We start from the raw sequence: 19,819 nt of genomic DNA on the forward strand, positions 1-19,819 counted from the left end.
CGCGCACACATACACAAAACACACATTCATGTATATATATAAAATAAGTTAAATTTGTGCAGTGTGTGTTTGAGCAATACAAGGGCAACTGCACAAACACACAGGATTGCTATTTTTTAATTTCGTTGCACTTGTTGCAACGACAATAAATGAATATTATATTATAAAAGAGGGGGCTGGGGAGGAAGGATGGATGGGAGGGAAATGGGAAGAAACAGTAAGAAATAATAAATTCAGAGAAATTAAGCAGGGGGAAAACATTTAAAAATAAAAATAACAACAAAATGTGAGTTGATGGATGAGATATATTCTGCATTTTTTAGTGGTTTCATCGCACATACTGTTCCCCCACGACACTGATCACACTGCGAGAGGCGGGTTTTGCTTACTAAAATGGCGGCCGTTCCGCTCCTTTGCGGACTGCACTTCAGTGTCGGCGATTTCAACGGAGTGGTCCATCTTGTTCCTCTAGTATCTCTACTGCTGCTGCTGCTGCTGACTGACTGAAGCCGGTGCTTCTCCTCATACATGCCCGCCGCCGGCTGCTGACTGACTGACTAACTGACGCCGGAGCTGCTCCACACACACACACACACACGACCCCGCCGGCTGCTGACTGACTAACTGACGCCGGAGCTGCTCCACACACACACACGACCCCGCCGGCTGCTGACTGACTGCGAGGCCGGAGCTGCTCCACACACACACACACACACGACCCCGCCGGCTGCTGACTGACTGACTGACTGACTAACTGACGCCGGAGCTGCTCCACACACACACACGACCCCGCCGGCTGCTGACTGACTGCGAGGCCGGAGCTGCTCCACACACACACACACACACGACCCCGCCGGCTGCTGACTGACTGCGAGGCCGGAGCTGACTGGCGCCCGAGACGCTTCCAGACGTTTCCAGCTCAAGATGGCGGCGGCGAGCCTGAGGAGAAGCGGCGCCTTGCTGCCCTGGCGGGCGGCCTGCCGACAGGTGAGAGGCCCGGCTCTTTCCAATGATAAGTTCCTCTCCATCGCAGCGATGATTCGTGAGGCGCCCGGTGTTGTTGTCCCGGGCTTCAGGCCTCGGCCCAAGGGCAGCTCAGCCTCCAAGCCTGGCTGTGTGAAGGTCATGAAGACAGACACGAAATGCTGGAGTAACTCAGCGGGACAGGCAACATCTCTGGAGTGAAGGGATGGGTGATGTTTCAGGTCCAGACCCTTCTTCAGACTCTTGAAGTCGGGTTTGCGGTGAGACACAGAATTTTAATTCACCTGCAACAACCAAAAACACCTTCCTTTGGACAAGTTATGATTCAGCTTGGCTTCTGCCCGAAACCTCCACCATTCCTTTCCCTCCACAGATGAAGTTCGACCCACTGAGTTCTTTGTTCCTGATTGCAGCAGCTTCTGTTCTCCATTAATGTCATTCTTGGTCTAATGTCGCATTGATGTTAAGGGTGTGATGAGATCTGAAGGCAGTGAGTGGTCCCAACAAAACCCCTCTCTCTCTCCATCCCTCCCCCACCCGAGGTGTTCTACTAGTTTCACTGTCATCCTGTTGAGTTTTGTCTCTGTATAACTTATCACCTACCCCACAGCTAGCAATGGACCATTGTGGTCCATCTTTCCTTGATCATCATTGCTTTTTGCATATCTTTCATTCATTTGTTCTATATATCTTCTGTATAGTTTGCCTTTCCCCTGACTCTCAGTCTGAAGAAGGGTCTTGACAAGAAATGTCACCTTTTCTCCAGAGATTCCTTTTCTCCAGAGATGCTGCCTGACCTGCTGAGTACTCCAGCTTTTTGTGTCTGTCTTCAGTTTAAACCAGCATCTGCAGTTCTTTCCTACACTTTCTTTGTATCTTCCTTTGCTATCAATTTGATGAGTAAGAACAGACTTGGGGTGAACATAGAACAGTTCAGCCCTTCGGCCCACAATGTCCATGCTGAACATGATGCCAAGTTAAAGTCATCTCCTGTGCCTGCATGTAATCTATTCCCTACATCCAGAAGCCTCTTAAATGCCACTATCTTCCGTGCCTCCACCCTGGAAATGCATTCAAGGCTCCCACAACTCTGCGTAAACAGAAAATCTGAACATCTCCTTTAAACTTAATCCCTCTCATCTTAATGCTATGCCCTTTAGTCTTTGGCATTTCTGCCCAGGGAATAAAGTTCTCTGTCAATCCTATTTATGCCTCTGTTAAATTTATGTACTTCTAGCAAGGTGGTTATAAGCCATATTTATTAGTTTTATGAGCAGAGCAATTTTCCCATCTTAAGCCATATTTATTAGTTTTATGAGCTGGGCAATTTTCCCTGCTGTTGGGAAGATGACATGATGTTATAATCATTCTTCAATAACTTGTCCACTGTAATTTCTGGTACCCAAGTATTCAGTACTGTGACTGGGCTTTGTTTTATCCATAGTTGTAGGTCATCTATTGAGATGACATGGAATGGATTGAATTGGCTGAAGCCTGATAGGGCAAATTTCATCGGGAACCTGAGGTGGATCATCCATTCACTTGGCACTTTGGCTGAATATGGTTGTGATTGTGTTAACCTTGTCATTTAACACATATTATAGGCCCACATTCATTGAGATGGTTCTTGATCCCCTCTGCCTGTCAGCTGATTAATTCTTGAAATGCCCAGGAACACAAGGAGCTGCAAATGCGGGAATCTTGAGCGAAATACAAAGTGCTGGAGTAACTCGTTGGACAAGGCAGCATCTGTAGGGCACGGGACCGTTCCTCAGACTGAGCAGGGTCTGAAACATCGTTTGTCCATTCCCCTACAGATTCCAGCTGATTTCCTCTGGCACTTTGTCTTGCTCCTGCGTTAAGTATGTATCCACTGGAGTTCAGACGAATGAAAAGGGACATAATTGAAACACAGAAAATCACGAGGAGTGAATGTGGATGTTTCCTGCTATTGGATAATCTGGATCTCGTGATTACTATTTAATTATAAGCTGTTTCCATTTAATAAAATGAGACACCGAATTGTTTCCTGAGGGCTCTGAATTCCAGACTTCCGTGACCTTGATGAATATTTTTGATGTAGACGTGGATAGGTTATTGCTAAGGTCAGATATCACTGCTGGTAGACACAAATGTGGATTTGAAATTACATTTGGATCGGCCATTATCTTTATAAAGGTCGGACCAGGCTTAAGGGGTTGTGTGGTACAAGCCTGTTCCCAATTTTGCGTGTATGCACAGCTGTAGTATCACATCCTACCTTTGGCATGGCAATCCCCTGAGATTACTTCTGCCACTAAGATCTCTTCAGATGATGTTAGGGTAAAATGTGACGATGTTAGTTTGCACAGGTATTCTGATGACACTGAACTGTTCTTCCACTGTCATAAAGTTGTCAGACTGCTTGTTTGATATCAAATCTTGATGGGCCACTTTTGCTCCACTTAAATAACTGGGAAGACCAAAGTCATTGTCCTTGGTTTTACTGCCTCCAGCCCACAACCTTTGTAAAGACAGTGAATTCAGTGCCAGAGACCTGGGTTCGATCCCGATTGCAGGTGCTGTCTGCACGGTGTTTGTATGTTCTCCCCGTGACCTGCGTGGGTTTCCTCTGAGATCTTCGGTTTCCTCCCACACTCCAAAGACGTACAGATACGTAGGTAAATTGGCTTGGTAAATGTAAAAATTGTCCCGAGTGTGTTTGCTTGTGTTAATGAGCGGTGATCGCTGGTTGGTGTGGACCCGGTGGGCCGAAGGGCCTGTTTCCGCGCTGTATCTCTAAACTAAACTAATCATGTTCTGCTTGGGTTTCTACAATCTCATCTCACCCTTCTTGTCTTTTCATGTCTGACCTATGTTCAACCATTTGTCTATCAACACCCCTCTCACCCGTATCCAACTATCACTTTTTCAGGCTTTGCCCTGCCCCTCCTCTCTTTCAGCTTCATCCCCCCTGCCCACCATAATCAACCTGAGGAAGGCTCCCGACCATGTTTGCCAGAGGTGCTGCCTGACCCTCTGAGTTATTCCAGCACTTTCGTTGTAATTTTGCCTTTGACTCCACTCCTTTCCGCTCACCAACTGCAGTATGGGATTGCAGAAATAGAGGGAATTATTAGTGCAGAGATGGTGGCTATTGTAGCCTGAACTTGTTAGATGTTACCATTTTGGTAGAATCATGTAATTTGGCACAGTAAGGGGCCATTCAGCGAAATGTATCCATTTTGGCAACTTGGAACTATGCAGCATAAAAATAATGCTGGTAGTGTGAACGGTGAGGAAGATGCTATGAGGTTGCAGGGTGACTTGGACAGGTTGTGTGATTGGGTGGATGCATGGCAGATGCAGTTTAATGTGGATATGTGTGAGGTTATCCACTTTGGTGGTAAGAATAGGAAGGCAGAGTATTATCTGAATGGTGTCAAGGTAGGAAAAAGGGGCGTACAACGAGATCTGGGTGTCCTAGTGCATCAGTTACTGAAAGGAAGCATGCAGGCACAGCAGGCAGTGAAGAAAGCCAATGGAATGTTGGCCTTCATAACAATAGTATAGGAGCAAAGAGGTCCTTCAGCAGTTGTACAGAGCCCTAGTGAGACCGCACCTGGAGTACTGTGTGCAGTTTTGGTCTCCAAATTTGAGGAAGGATATTCTTGCTATTGAGGGCATGCAGCGTAGGTTTACTAGGTTAATTCCCGGAATGGCGGGACTGTCATATGTTGAAAGACTGGAGCGACTAGGCTTGTATACACTAAAATTTAGAAGGCTGAGAGGGGATCTTATCGAAATGTATAAGATTATTAAGGGGTTAGACACGTTAGAGGCAGGAAACATGTTCCCAATGTTGGGGGAGTCCAGAACCAGGGGCCACAGTTAAAGAATAAGGGGCAGGCCATTTGGAACGGAGATGAGGAAAACCTTTTTCAGTCAGAGAGTTGTGAATCTGTGGAATTCTCTGCCTCAGAAGGCAGTGGAAGTCAATTCTCTGAATGCATTCAAGAGAGAGCTGGATAGAGCTCTTAAGGATAGCAGAGTCAGGGGGTATGGGGAGAAGACAGGAACGGGGTACTGATTGAGAATGATCAGCCATGATCACATTGAATGGCGGTGCTGGCTCGAAGGGCCGAATGGCCTACTCCTGCACCTATTGACTATAACACTCAAATATGGAAAAATGCACTTAGTGTTTCACCTCAATGCCTCTTTAGAACCTTTTTATAGCACTACAATTTCCTTTAAATTATTTAATTATTTCTAACTTGAAATACACCTTTTAATACAGTTTGTAAAAACATTAAAAAAGCTTCCCAGTGCTGTCTTTGGCCCCGTTTTCACTTTGATTCTGTATCCTTGCAGTTAGTGACCTATCTGTCATTGAAAAAATGAGGATCTTACCAGATCTCTTAATTTTGTTGGTGAGATGTGATTTTATTTTGTAGAGTCTGCTTCTTCTTCTTGAGTTTGAGGCAGCAGAAATTGTGTAACGCCCTCCAGGCGCTGTAGCCAGTGCAATGTGCTGTTGTCGAGGGCCGTGAGGTCTACCCCTCCACCAGGGGGACGGAGGACAGTGCAGTCGAAAATGACATGTTGCGCTGTTTGCTGGTCTGCTCCACACACGCAGGCTGCTGATGAATGCAACCCCCAATGATGCATGTTGGCATTGAACCGGCCGACCCCTGTGCGGAGCCGGTTCAGGGCGACCCACTCTTTGAGGGGCATGTCCGAGCTGGGAGGGGCTGTGGTGTTCGGTGCGACAGTGAATTGAGGAGGTCGCAAAGTTTTTTCCCAGCTGGTTCTCCATGCTCCTAGTATGTTGAAACTGGAGCCACAGAGGGTCACTGTAGAGTCTGAAGAACGGTCACAAAAGAAAAGACACAAAGTGCTGGAGTAACTCAGCGAGTCAGGTAGCATTTCTGGATAACATGGAAAGGTGACGTTTCGGGTCGGGAACCTTCAGTCTGATTGTAGTGGAGTGAGAGAAGAAAGCTGGAAGCGTGTTGGGAGAGGACAAAGTGTGGCAGGTAATAGATGAATACAGGTGTGGTGCGTTTTGGATAGGCAGATGGTTGGACAAGGATGAAAAAAAGGTGTGAATTGGGACGTCGAAGGAATGTAGGGGGGAGAAATAGCTCCGAGTCTAGGTGGGCACAGGGGAGGTGGGAGCGGGGAGGTTGTTAGGTTACCCAAAATTGTCGCTGATTTACTCCAGCGCTTTCTTTTATTTTGCAGACCAGCAACTGCAGTTCCTTGTTTCGAGACTTCAATGGCTTCGATATAGGTTGGTTTGTGAATTAACCGGTGCCTTACATTGCATTGCAGACGACCCGCAGCGCCCAGACCGCAGCGGCGGCTGCACCTGCAACAACCACTCTCATGAAGAAATTTGCAATTTACAGATGGGATCCGGATAAACCAGGAGACAAGCCTCGCATGCAAACCTATGAGCTTGACCTCAATGCGTAAGTCATAAAGTTAATTATCACAAGATTCATATCTGAATCCATTGAAACTTTAGTTGTAGGTAGACACAAAATGCTGGAGTAATGTAGTGGGTAAGGCAGCATCTCTGGAGAGAAGGAATGGGTAACGTTTCGGGTCGAGACCCTTCTTCAGACTCACGAGGTCACACATGTGACCAGTCATATTTGACCTCTGACTCGAAACAAACATTGTCAGTGTAACATATAAAAATTTCACTTGATAAACATCGACATCTATAAGTCATATATACAGTACAAAACAATATACCTGTAATGCTGTCAGAATTATAAGAGATGTATTCCACAATTTTTCACATTTTTGGTCATACACGTAACTAAGAATGGCCCTCATCGATGTTAAATGCGAATCACTGAAGAACTCGGGGGCAACCTTGAAGAAGGCAACCTCGATCTGAAACATCACCCATTCCTTCTGTCCCAAGATTACTAACCTGCCTCTTCGGCAAAAAGAAACCAGTTCGATCCAAAACATTTTGGTTAATCTGGAAGGTATATTTGTGATCAGTTGAGACCAGGATGCATTTCTTCAACTGGAAAATAAAGATTTACAATGATATTCAACAGATGTGGAAATTGTGTAGTGAGAGAAATGTAAACCAGGTCATCTGCCCTGCAAGGTCTTTTCCATAAATGAATATTCTTACCTGTTTGTCTAATGTTAAGGATAACTGAACAGCCAATCTGTGGGGGGAAAAAACACTGGAATTTCTACTAACTTCACTCTCATTTACAAAAAGTAATTGTAGTACGTATACAACATACAATTGTTTACATACAACTGCTATAGCAACTTCCTTCCACTGATCTCCTGGAAGGAAGTTACTATCTGTGCCTTCCTTGTCTCAGTTTCCTGCATTTATTTTCATTAAACAAAATGTTATTGGGAAAATAGGAACAACATTTTCTGAAGATAGACACAAAATGCTAGGGTAACTCGGCAGGTCAGGCAGCATCTCTGGAGAAAAAGGGATCTTTGTTTTGGGTTACATCCTCTTCTTCAGACTGCAACTCTACCGCTGTGCTGCCCTGCTGTCCGGAGACATGATAGCAAACACAGAGCAGAAGTGCGTGCAGTTAGAGTAATATAAGAAGATAACTGCAGATGCTGGTACAAATCGAAGGTTTTTATTCACAAAATGCTGGAGTAACTCAGCAGGTCAGGCAGCATCTCGGGAGAGAAGGAATGGGTGACGTTTCGGGTCGAGACCCTTCTTCAGACTGATGTCAGGGGGGCGGGACAAAGGAAGGATATAGGTGGAGACAGGAAGATGGAGGGAGATCTGGGAAGGGGGAGGGGAAGGGAGGGACAGAGGAACTATCTAAAGTTGGAGAAGTTGACGTTCATACCACTGGGCTGCAAACTGCCCAGGCGAAATATGAGGTGCTGTTCCTCCAATTTCCGGTGGGCCTCACTATGGCACTGGAGGAGGCCCATGACAGAAAGGTCAGACTGGGAATGGGAGGGGGAGCTGAAGTGCTCGGCCACCGGGAGATCAGTTTGATTAATGCGGACCGAGCGCAGGTGTTCAGTGAAGCGATCGCCGAGCCTGCGCTTGGTTTCGCCGATGTAAATGAGTTGACATCTAGAGCAGCGGATGCAATAGATGAGGTTGGAGGAGGTGCAGGTGAATCTTTGTCTCACCTGGAAAGACTGTTTGGGTCCTTGGATGGAGTTGAGGGGGGAGGTAAAGGGACAGGTGTTGCATCTCGTGCGGTTGCAGGGGAAAGTGCCTGGGGTTGGGGTGGTTTGGGTAGGAAGGGACGCGTGGACGTGGGAGTTACGGAGGGAAAGGTCTCTGCGGAACGCAGAGAGGGGAGGGGATGGGAAGATATGGCCAGTGGTGGGGTCCCGTTGTAGGTGACGGAAATGTTGGTGGATGATTTGTTGGATCCGCTGGCTGGTGGGGTGGAAGGTGAGAACGAGGGGGATTCTGTCCTTGTTGTGAGTGGGGGGAGGGGGAGCAAGAGCGGAGCTGCGGGATGTAGAAGAGACCCTAGTGAGAGCCTCATCTATAATGGAGGAGGGGAAGCCCCGTTTCCTGAAGAACGAGGACTATCTGAAGCCCTAGTGTGAAACACCTCATTCCGGGCGCAGATGCGGCTTAGACGGAGGAATTGGGAGTAGGGGATAGACTTTTTGCAGGGGACCGGGTGGGAAGAAGTGTAGTCCAGATAGCTGTACGAGTCGGTGGGTTTATAGTAAATGTCCGTCACTAGTCTGTCTCCTGTGATGGAGATGGTGAGGTCCAGAAACGCGAGGGAGATGTCGGAGATAGTCCAGGTATATTTAAGGGCAGGATGGAAATTGGAGGTGAAGTGTATGAAGTTAGTGAGTTCTGCATGGGTACAAGAGGTAGCACCAATGCAGTCGTCGATGTAGCAGAGGTAGAGTTCGGGGATGGGGCCGGTGTACGCCCGGAACAGGGATTGTTCGACGTACCCGACAAAGAGGCAGGCGTAGCTAGGGCCCATGCGAGTGCCCATAGCTACGCCTCTGGTTTGGAGGAAGTGGGAGGAGACAAAGGAGAAGTTGTTGAGGGTAAGAACCAGCTCTGCTAGGCGGAGGAGAGTGTTGGTGGATGGGGATTGCCTGGTTCTGCGGTTGAGGAAGAAACGGAGGGCTTCGAGACCATCCTTGTGGGGGATGGAAGTGTAGAGTGACTGGACATCCATGGTAAAGATGAGGGAGTGGGGGCCTGGGAACCGGAAGTTATCGAGGAGATGGAGGGTGTGTGAGGTGTCTTGGACGTAGGTGGGGAGGGATTTAACCAGAGGGGATAGGATGGAGTCGAGGTAGGTGGAGGTACATTCGGTGGGGCATGAGCAGGCAGAAACAATGGGTCTGCCGGGACAGTTCTGTTTGTGGATTTTGGGTAGGAGGTAGAATCGGGCCGTGCGGGGCTGGGGAACTATGAGTTTGGAGGCAGTGGGGGGTAGATCGCCGGAGATGGTGAGGTCCGTGATGGTGCTGATGATAAAGGTCTGGTGTTTATCGGTGGGGTCATGGTCCAGGGATAGGTAGGAAGAGGTGTCTTGAGAGTTGTCGTCTGGCCTCGGTCCGGTAGAGGTCAGCACGCCAGACTACCACAGCACTTCCCTTGTCAGCGGGTTTGATGACCAAGTCCGGGTTGTTGCGGAGTGATTGGAGGGCTGCACGTTCAGGAGGGGAGAGGTTAGAGTTAGTGCGTGCAGTTACACTTGACAGTTTTAACTCTTAAGCTGTTGTAACCCTACAGATGTGGTCCAATGGTACTAGATGCTCTTATTAAGATCAAGAATGAGATGGACTCAACACTAACGTTCCGCAGATCTTGCAGGGAGGGTGAGTATGTGGTGTACGTTTGAGACAAGTGCGAGATGAAAGTGTTGTATCTAAAGCGTTTTGTATATTATAATTATTTAATGAATTGGGAACTGCGGTAGAAAAATATAATGCACGTGTTGGCCATTAACAACCCTAATGCAGAAGCTATTTTTTTTAAACCTCTAACCTTCGCCTAAGTATATCTGTTTCCACATAGAGTGAACAATTTTATTTCCATACAGGGCGTAGCTCTTGGTTGCCAATGATTTGTCTCTGAGCGATTCAACAATGACTTCTAAAAATAAAGTAATCCCTGTAGTTTCTTCATTACTAAACTGGGATGGGGTGAGGGAGGAGAAATATGGTAAACAGAATGTTGCGTGGGGAGAAAGACAAGGAAAAAGTGCCTCGGGGAAAGGCAGATCACTGAAAGTTAGGGTGGGGTTACTGTCTGGGGAGGGACACTACTGCCTCATGGTGAATCTGTAATTCATTGTCATAGATCCATAACGGTGGAGGCCAAGTCAATGGATATTTTTAAAGCAGAGATAAGATAGATTCTTGATTAGAATGGGAGTCAGGGGATATGGGGAGAAGGCAGGAGAATCGTATTGAGAGGGAGAGATAGATCAGCCATGATTGAATGACGGAGTAGACTTGATGGGACGAATGGCCTATCACTTATGACCTTAGGACCTTCAGACAATTCTGACAGTTCCTGTCTCTCTCAAGTCGACAGCTGACCCAAGCTGTGGAAAATTGGAGATACAAGGAATTGCTGATGCTGGTTAATAAAACAAGACACAAAGTGCTGGAGTAACTTAGCAGGTCAGGCAAGCATCTCTGCAGAACAAGGATAGATGACCTTCAGGTCAGGACACTTCTTCAATTTGAAAAAGTGTCTTGACCCGAATTGTCATCTATCCATGTTCTCCAGAGATGCTACCTGACTCGCTGACCTCCTCCAGAACCTTGTTTCTTTTTTTCTTGGAAAATTGAAATTGAATTTAGAATAAGTCTGTGTTAAATGCAAACAACAGAGGACCTCTGGGGCATAGAGCCTCATCGAAATGTTTTAATTACTAACCTGTCTCTTTGGAAAAAATAACTAGTTCAATCCCAAAGCATTTTGGTTAATCTGGAAGGTATATTTATGGTCAATTGAGACCAGGATGCCTTTTTTTTATAGCAATTTATACCTGTCGTGGAGGAGAACAACCAAAATATCGAAACATATAAGATTATTAAGGGGTTGGACACGTTAGAGGCAGGAAACATGTTCCCAATGTTGGGGGAGTCCAGAACCAGGGGCTACAGTTTAAGAATAAGGGGTAGGCCATTTAGAACGGAGATGAGAAAAAACGTTTTCACTCAGAGTTGTGAATCTGTGGAATTCTCTGCTTCAGAAGGCAGTGGAGGCCAATTCTCTGAATGCATTCAAGAGAGAGCTAGATAGAGCTCTTAAGGATAGCGGAGTCAGGGGGTATGGGGAGAAGGCAGGAACGGGGTACTGATTGAGAATGATCAGTCATGATCACATTGAATGGCGGTGCTGGCTCGAAGGGCCGAATGACCTACTCCTGCACCTATTGTCTATTATGCCCCCATCACCCTGTTTTTTGTAATGTAGAACCTATTCTAATGTTTCCCGTTTCTAATATGCTTATGGTGATCAAGTATGTTCCTTCAGCATTCATCTCCAAATGGCAAGCTCACCAAATCTGCATTGCACAGTGCAACGCAATGCAAGCGAAACAAAGCAGACAGCCCTAAAATGTCGGCGGTTATGGGGCGAAGGCAGGAGAATGGGGTTGAGAGGCAAAGATAACTCAGCCACGATTGAATGGCGGAGTAGACTTGATGGGCCGAATGGCCTAATTCTACTCCTAGAACTTATGAACATGGATGAGACCTGGTCTTGTGCTTGATTCATCAGATTATTTGCATGGTCCTAACTGATGGTGGGCAGCTAATTACTATTTTGTTGTTTAAAGATCACGCAGTAATTTTTAATTATTTGTAAAAATTAAAATAAATAAATTTAAAAATCAGTGCTTGATCTTCAAATAACAATAGAGCCATTTTAGGGGCAGGTTAGGCTGACTGTTTTGTATGTTGTAACTTGCATTGAGCTGTGCAGTGCAAATTTGTTGAGCTTGTCATTTGGAGCTTCGGCACAGTCGTTCAGAAGGCACGGTCAGTTCAGCAAACATTTGTGTTGTCAGGAATCTGTGGCTCCTGTGCCATGAACATCAATGGAGGGAACACGCTGGCATGTATCTGCAAAATTGACACCAACCTCAACAAAGTCTCCAAGATCTACCCCCTGCCTCATATGTATGTGGTAAAGGATCTCGTCCCGGTGAGTCTTTTGTTCGGTCTCTACAATTTCTCTCTCCTTGGTTGATTTCTACTGAACATTGCCCATATGACATCCTTATTACTATGCCAGCTTAGTCAGTAGTGCTACTGAACCACTTCTGATTGATCTTGAGGTGCACTGGTACAGGTAACAGTTGGGCACCATTGCCTTGTTCTCCCCTGAAGTGTTTTATTAAAAACTAAAATTACTTCATGCTTTATGTTTTTGAATATGAATGTCAGGGGTTATGGGGAGCAGGCAGGCGAATGGGGTTAGGAGGGAGAGATTGATCAGCCATGATTGAATGGTGGAGTAGATTTGATGGGCTGAATGGCCTAATTCTGCTCTTATCACTTAATTCATTGGGTTCCACTTTCTTTTCCTTTGGTTTAGTTTTGCAATCTTGAAGCATTCCCCATGATGACCTGGTTACGGGCTTATTCTCGTGAAATATGGTTTAATGCTCATTCAGTTAAATATAGAGATGTAGCACGGAAACAGGCCCTTCAGCCCATCAAATCTGTGTCGACCAGCGACCCCTGCACACTAACACTATCCTACACACTAGAGGGGAAATTTACAATTTTATCAAAGTCAATTAGCCTACAAACCTGCACATCTTTGGAGTGTGGGAGGAAACCCATGCGGGTCATGGGGAGAACGTGCAAACTCCGTGCAGACAGCACCCAAAGTCAGGATCAAACCCTGTAAGGCAGCAGCTCTACCGCTGCGCCACATTTGTGTTGTGCAGCTTACTCAACCAATGCATTCTCCACTTCCGTGGACAAATGGTCCTAGATCCATTTACTTTTTGCTGTCTACATAATACTTTGGCGCTGTACTCAGATTGACTTTGTTCTTCCCCTTTTGCTCCAGGACCTCAGCAACTTCTATGCTCAGTACAAGTCAATAAAACCCTACCTGCAGAAGAAGGACGAATCTCAAGCAGGCAAGGACCAGTACCTGCAGTCAATTGAGGACAGACAGAAACTGGTAAGGCAACAAGAGCATGTATGTAAGCAGCTTACACTCTGTGACAAATTTCTTTCTTCCTCCAGATTCAAGCATTTATTTTAGTAAACATTCATAGGTTTTAGGAGCAGAATTTGTCTTTGTGCCATATATAAAGAAAGGTGTCCTTGGAGTGAGGTTGAGACATGATCCCACAAGGATTATGTGCAGATCTTTTAACGGTGGCACAGCGGTAGAGTTGTTGCCTTACAGCGCTGGAGACCCGGGTTCGATCCTGACTAGGGGTGCTATCTGTACGGAGTTTGTACGTTCTCCCCGCGACCTGTGTGTGTTTGCTCCGGCTGCTCTGGTTTCCTCACACACTCCAAAGATGTACAGCTTTGTAGTTTAATTGGCTTCAGTAAAATTGTAAATTGTCCCCAGTGTGCGTAGGATAGTGTTAGTGTGCGGGGATTGCTAATTGGCACAGACTCGGTGGGCCTGTTTCCGCGGTGTATCTGTAAACTAAACTAACAGTAGTTTAGCTGCTGAGGATGATAAAAACAATCTGATCAAATAGGCTTTGCATTCCACCTGCCCGGCATGTCATAGTGATACAGCACAGAAACAAGCCCTTTGGCCCAACTTGCCCACATTTCTGCGTTTGATCCATATCCCTCCAAACCTGTCCTATTCATGTACCTGTCTAACTGTTTCTTAAACATTGGGATAGTCCCTGCTTCAACTACCTCCTCTGGCAGCTTGTTCCATACACCCACCACCCTTTGTGTGAAATGTCCTTTACTACTCCATCAGTGGCAGTGTTACTCCAAGGTATATCTGCACCCTTGTCTTTCTCACTTCTATCAAATAGTATTCAGCATGAACTCCTGGTGGAACAAGGTGGATATTGCCATGGTGCTGAGGTGTTTAGATTCTGTGACGGTGACCATGCCAGTCTTTTATGTGGCTCCAATTTTAGTGAGTGGGACCTTGCTTGCAGTGTTGGCCAGGGTGTCATTCATTTTCATCAGGAGCACAGTGATTAGATAGATGGTCGGTCGGTTTTGTTTTATTGCTTTTATTGTGATAATGATACAACTACAGAGCCAGTTTGGTGAGTACAGAGTTGAAAACTTCGTTATATAAAATATTAATTCATTTAAAACCAATAGTGTGGATTTAAAAAAAATGTGTATAATCACCATGCTGGCCACACACAAATGTCAACAACATTCTTCATGATACAATATTCTGAAATGCTGGCATTAAAGGATAAAAATATTTTAATATAAGCATTTGGTAGGTCTGCTTATTGATGTGCAAATTTAACAAATTATCATTCCTACTGTTTCAGATTATTTAACTGGACATTATACTTGTGTTATACTGATTGTTCGCGTTAGTTTATTAACAGGGCAGTTTTAAATCTACAAATAAATTGCTGGTGTGGTGCAGTTTACTGCACTTCTAGCCTATTGCCATACTATATACATTGCATCCTATTCAATGAGCTGCACAACAATCTACCTGCCTGTGGGAGCATCCTCAGCATGATGTGTATCTTTCCTTAGAGAATAGTATTGTTTGTTGAAAATAAATTAAATCAGCTTGTTTTCTCTGCCAGGATGGTTTGTATGAGTGCATCCTCTGTGCCTGCTGTAGTACCAGCTGCCCTAGTTACTGGTGGAATGGAGATAAGTACTTGGGCCCTGCTGTGCTGATGCAGGTAAATCTGCTTACTGCTTATAAAACCCTTGCCTTGATTGATTGTAAAGTCCACACCATCCATTAATCAACCTGTTCACACTAATTCTATGTTATCCCACTTTTGATCCACTCAATTTATAGAGGCCAATTAACCTAAAAACCCAGAGGAAATTCAAACAGTAACAGGTAGAATGTGCAATCTCCACACAAACAGCATTGCTGGTCAGGTTTGAACCTGGGTGAATATATCTACCTCAAGGCAGTGAATGCTCAAAGATTAAAAACCCACCAGGTGAATCAACTTCTCCCACGCTGAAAGACTATTTCTCTCTCTCGCTCTCGCTCTCTCCCACCTCCCCCCACCTCAACCTCACTCTGATAACATCTCACATTATCAACATTTGACGTTGTTCTGTACTGTTCGACGTTTAGTCCTTGTTTCCGTTCCAGGCATACCGCTGGATGATCGACTCCAGGGATGATTTCACAGAGGAACGCCTGGCTCAGCTACAGGATCCCTTCTCCCTCTATCGCTGTCACACTATAATGAACTGCACTCGGGCCTGCCCAAAGGTAGGTGGTTTTGCAGCCAGAAGCCTGGGCTTATACCTAACCGGACATCACTGCAGTCATTCAGAATGTTATGGAAGGAAGTAGTTTCAACAGAGTCATTAGTTTTTTTTTTAAATCCAAAAAAGCCTATGCCAAAAAGCTAACTACCCTTTGCTGGGATTTTACTGAAGTGTCAGAACAAATTCATTGAATTTTGATGCTATGTTTTGTGGAAGAAAGGCAAAGATCTAGATAATGGTGGAGAAAAAATAAAGTGGATGAGGTCCAGAATTCTCTAGCAAGGTTGTACATTTGGGGGAGAAAGACAATTAAAATGTAATTAAAATCCATTTCAGGCCTGAGATCTTCAAGAAGCAGGACGATTGGAATATTAGGTTTTAGGCAGCAGAAGTTTGGAAGTATTTCCATTAACTTCATGGAATTAGTTAGCGATTTATTTTAAGTCAAATTAAAACCATAGGCATGAGTTTCAGCAACAATGACTAGCCAATGTTGGTGATGGGTTGAAATGTCAATGTCATTTGCTAACAAGGAACACAACCCATACCGAGGTATGTAGGTTAATTGGCTGGGTAAATGTAAAAATTGTCCCTAGTGGGTGTAGGATAGTGATAATGTACAGGGATCGCTGGGCGGCAAGGACTTGGTGGGCCGAAAAGGCCTGTTTCCGGCTGTATATATATGATATGATATGATGATAAAGTGAATATATTCCTGAAATAATGTTGGCAAGCCTTAAGTCTATCCAACTACATTGCTGTCCCTGTGAAAGAACAGTTAGAATACACCTAGAAAAAATTGACCACCAAGAAAACTACAGATTCTGTCAAGCTGAAGTGAAAATTGCTTGAAGTATTCAGCAGCTCATGCAGTCTCTATGTATAAAAGCAGTTAATGTTTCAGAGTCTTGGCCTTGCATCATGACTAGGCATGGTTAGAAAACAAACATTTTAATTTGTAGGAAAGTTGTGGAAAGAACAAAGAAAGTGAGTGATATGGTAGAGATGGATATGAAGGATTGTAAATTGCATCGAATCTGTCTCGTGGAGGTATAAAAGGACATGAATAATGCTATAAATTAGATGCACTGAACATGTCCAATCTTTCCAAGTTTTGGCACTAAGATTAACACAAGCTTATTTTTATGCCCTCTTTTTGTAACTTCATCCTTATGAAGTGAGTATTGTTTTTTTTTTTTAAATTGAATAACTTTCTTTTCTTTTTTTCAGGGTTTGAATCCAGGTTTAGCAATTGCTGAGATTAAGAAAATGATGGCATCATATAAAGCCAAAGCTTCAGTGGCACAGTAAAAGTGTGTCTGGATATGTCTATATGGTGTAATTATTGTAAATCTAGAGTGTCCAATAAACCATTGGAGTTAAAGCATTAGTTATTGGAACTGGGGGGTGATTTTGAGTAGAGTGGAGAAAGATTTTTCTCACATCTGCATTGGATTTAATGAAAACTAGAAGAGTTAAAAGTTTCATGTCTGAGTTTAATTGCCAATGATCGAAAGTGAAATCCAGAGAGAGAGAGTACAGATTTGCACGTTAGGGTAAGCTGTTCAAGGGTGGGGAGATGAAGAAAGCCAGCCACATTTAGGTGAGATCATTTGTTTTCAGACTTCTCCAATTACAGGTGGAAGGTGTGCAAGAGTGCAGTTGTGATTCTGAATGATTTAGCTGAGGCACAGAAATAAAGTCTTTATATACTGTACAGTCAAACATCTCGTGACATTGCTTTGTAAAAGTAGCACAGTAAAATGTAACAGCACTTGTCCTGTAAACTGTACATAAATGTCCATTATAAAAATCAATTACAAAGTCTGTTTGTACACTTTAAAAATACTCTACGTTCTTAGACTGGTTAAAATGAATGGAGTAGAGCAACTGTAAAAAATATATGCTTAAACATCCAACACTTCCAGTCACCATCTTGCCCTGTCTGAGGTGTGTTGCTCAAGAACTAATTAACACCCATGAATCCAGATTTGGAGTTAAGGATGATTCAACTGATGATTGTACAAACAAATCCAGCTAGTGGCAAATGATCAATTATCTGGCATAAATATACTAGTTGTAAGGAAAAAGAAATTCAAGTTGCTTACTGAAATCTACTTCATGAAGGAACTGCAATTTTCTGCAAACATGATCAGTTTTATGGAAAGGAATGAAGGAAGAATTCATTCAAGAGGAATTTTAAATCAAAATTACAGGTGCTCCTCAGCTCACGATGGGGTTCCGTTCCGAGAAACCCATCGGAAACCGAAAGTATCATAAGTCGAAATGTATTGAAAATACACGATCACGTGTGCGGAAGCGAGTGAGAGCTGGCTGCCATTTGCACCATCGTAACCTGGGAGGACCTGGAAATGAATTATTGCATTTGTTCAACTTTTGATAAATTAAGTAAAATAACTTATTTCTGCTTTATTTGGACCAGGGTACAGCAATCGTAAGCACAGCTCAAGGCCATATTCACCACTTTACCCCTTCTCTTAGAAAAAGCATGCTGCATTTTGCAAAAGACATCATTCACCTTAATAGACAAAGAACCAAATACATCAATCAGGGCTAGGTTCAAGCGAAGACATGGTGGTGTATATAATTGGTTTGAACAGACTGGACCAGGAAGGAAACATTTAAGCATTGTTCCAACTCAATGAAAAGTGCACAAGTAAAGAACTTGGGTGAAGACAAATGAACCTGCTTCGTCCCATATAAACTGACAACCATAACCTTACATAAATGGTTACAAGTTCAGCACGAGGGCTACCAGCACCCATGGAACAGAAGGTGCCAACACAGATCGGCATGACAAGAAAAAGGAAATAAAGAACATATCTTTCAAACCTTTTTAAAACCTTAAGACAAATTGATGAAACAATAATTCAACCTAAAAGTGGCATTTTAAAGTTCACCTAAATTTATAGTTGTTGATTGATTGTAGCTTTCCACATCTTGCAAGGGTGAGGATGATAAAAGTGCCTATCTCTCCTTCCTTATCTCTCTCAAAGGCTGCACACACAAACACTTTGATCCCAATACCAGACTTCAATTAAAAATCTTTGGAGTATGTAGTGTAAAATAAATAACAATACAAATCACCATAGAACCGAGTTTCCCACACCCACAAAACCATGAATGATTTTGTTCAAAATCAGGACATTTGATTTCATTGACAGACCCCGCTGGTAGTGTTAGCAGTGAGTGCCCTGTCAATTCTTTCTCAAAAGGACAAGATATTGTTCAGCAAACTCATTCTCTGTTTATGACTTTCGAAACATTTGGCCTTGGGTTTTTTTTGGTGGGGTAAGATTGGTAAAGAATTACATCCAGCTCCGTATTCTTCTTGCATTGTCTGATGCATGTGCTTGGCATCCTGGTCAACCTCAGGTAGTATATTTTTGGTTTAAAAAAAACTGGCCTTTGTCCCCTCGCCCCTTTCCATGGAATGTGTTATTCCATAATGACGACATTCCTTGATTCGGCATATATAATTTCATTAAGAGGCGGCCACGCTATATTGTAGCAAAGCTCTTTATCCAGTCTTTTATACAGCTTTTGGGATGATTTCTTCTTGCACAATGGCCTTTTGCAAATGTTTAGAAATCCATTATCTATGGCGATCTGAAAGAGTGGAATGGGATTATAGGTAAATGCCAAGATCCATAATTTGGATTCTTACTCATCTTTGCTTCTAATCTATATTTGATTATTAACTGGCTCCAAAATTATCATTGCAGAGTGTACAACTGGTAATAGTATGACTTGAAGATATGAATATCTGGCTTCCAAAAACTAACAAAAGGATTCAACATATTGTCTTCAAACTCTTAACTCACAATTTCATCCACAGTTGCCCAAAAAAATAATTACCTACACTTGGTTTTAGTCAACAGAAAAACAATGCACATCAAAAAAACATATTTCCAGAATATAGAAATTGGGAGGTCATGTTATAATCATATAAGACGTTGGTGTGGCTGCATTTAGAGTTTTGTGTTCAGTTCTGGGCACCATGTTATAGGAAAGATGGAAAGAGTGCAGAGAAGAATTACAAAAATGTTGCCAGGACACGAGGGTCTGAGTTACAGGGAGAGGTTGAGCAGGCTAGGACTCTATTCCCTGGAACGCAAGAGGATGAGGGGTGATCTTGTAGAGGTGTATAAACGGAGGAACAGAATGGGTAGACACATGGAGTCTCCTGTCCAGAGTAAGGGAATCAAGAATCAGAATGCATAGGCTTAAGGTGAAGGGGGAAAAATGTAATAGGAATCAGGGGTAACTTTTTCACACAAAGGGTGGTGGGTGTATGGAACAAGCTGTCGGAGGAGGTAGTTGAGGCAGGGACTATCGCAACGTTTAAGTCGCAGTTAGACAGGTACATGGTGAGGACAGGTTTAGAGAGATATACGAGTAATAAGGATTACTGATT

General features: G+C 44.0%; 2 protein-coding genes across 3 annotated transcripts in view; one reads left to right on the top strand and one right to left on the bottom strand.

The window, feature by feature from the left end:
* Window positions 1-433: 433 nt before the first annotated feature.
* sdhb (succinate dehydrogenase complex, subunit B, iron sulfur (Ip)) lies at window positions 434-17,739 on the top strand. Its single transcript, XM_078425117.1, has 8 exons — window positions 434-987; window positions 6,301-6,440; window positions 9,719-9,804; window positions 12,012-12,148; window positions 13,025-13,141; window positions 14,727-14,828; window positions 15,260-15,382; window positions 16,612-17,739. The coding sequence occupies exons 1-8, from the start codon at window positions 925-927 to the stop codon at window positions 16,690-16,692; spliced, it is 849 nt and encodes a 282-aa protein (XP_078281243.1). The 5' UTR covers window positions 434-924; the 3' UTR covers window positions 16,693-17,739.
* atp13a2 (ATPase cation transporting 13A2) overlaps window positions 14,171-19,819 on the bottom strand; it is a 66,785-nt gene continuing 61,136 nt past the window's right edge. Inside the window, exon 29 of one of the 2 annotated variants that reach the window (XM_078425114.1) lies at window positions 14,171-19,011. In XM_078425114.1, coding sequence (XP_078281240.1) covers window positions 18,841-19,011 — 171 coding nt within the window. In that variant the 3' untranslated portion in view covers window positions 14,171-18,840. The remainder of the gene's footprint in view (window positions 19,012-19,819) is intronic. The other variant, XR_013549151.1, reaches the window with a different exon arrangement.

The sequence above is a fragment of the Rhinoraja longicauda genome, chromosome 30 (genome assembly GCF_053455715.1).
Source record: "Rhinoraja longicauda isolate Sanriku21f chromosome 30, sRhiLon1.1, whole genome shotgun sequence".
NCBI lineage: Eukaryota > Metazoa > Chordata > Chondrichthyes > Rajiformes > Arhynchobatidae > Rhinoraja > Rhinoraja longicauda.

What these genes read in the sequence shown, in the direction of transcription:
- sdhb (XM_078425117.1), top strand. Translation starts at nt 925, where the DNA reads ATGGCGGCGGCGAGCCTGAGGAGAAGCGGCGCCTTGCTGCCCTGGCGG. An exon ending in TGGTAAAGGATCTCGTCCCG is followed by an intron (nt 12,149 to 13,024) that starts GTGAGTCTTTTG and finishes CTTTTGCTCCAG; the next exon opens with GACCTCAGCAACTTCTATGC. An exon ending in TTGAGGACAGACAGAAACTG is followed by an intron (nt 13,142 to 14,726) that starts GTAAGGCAACAA and finishes TTTCTCTGCCAG; the next exon opens with GATGGTTTGTATGAGTGCAT.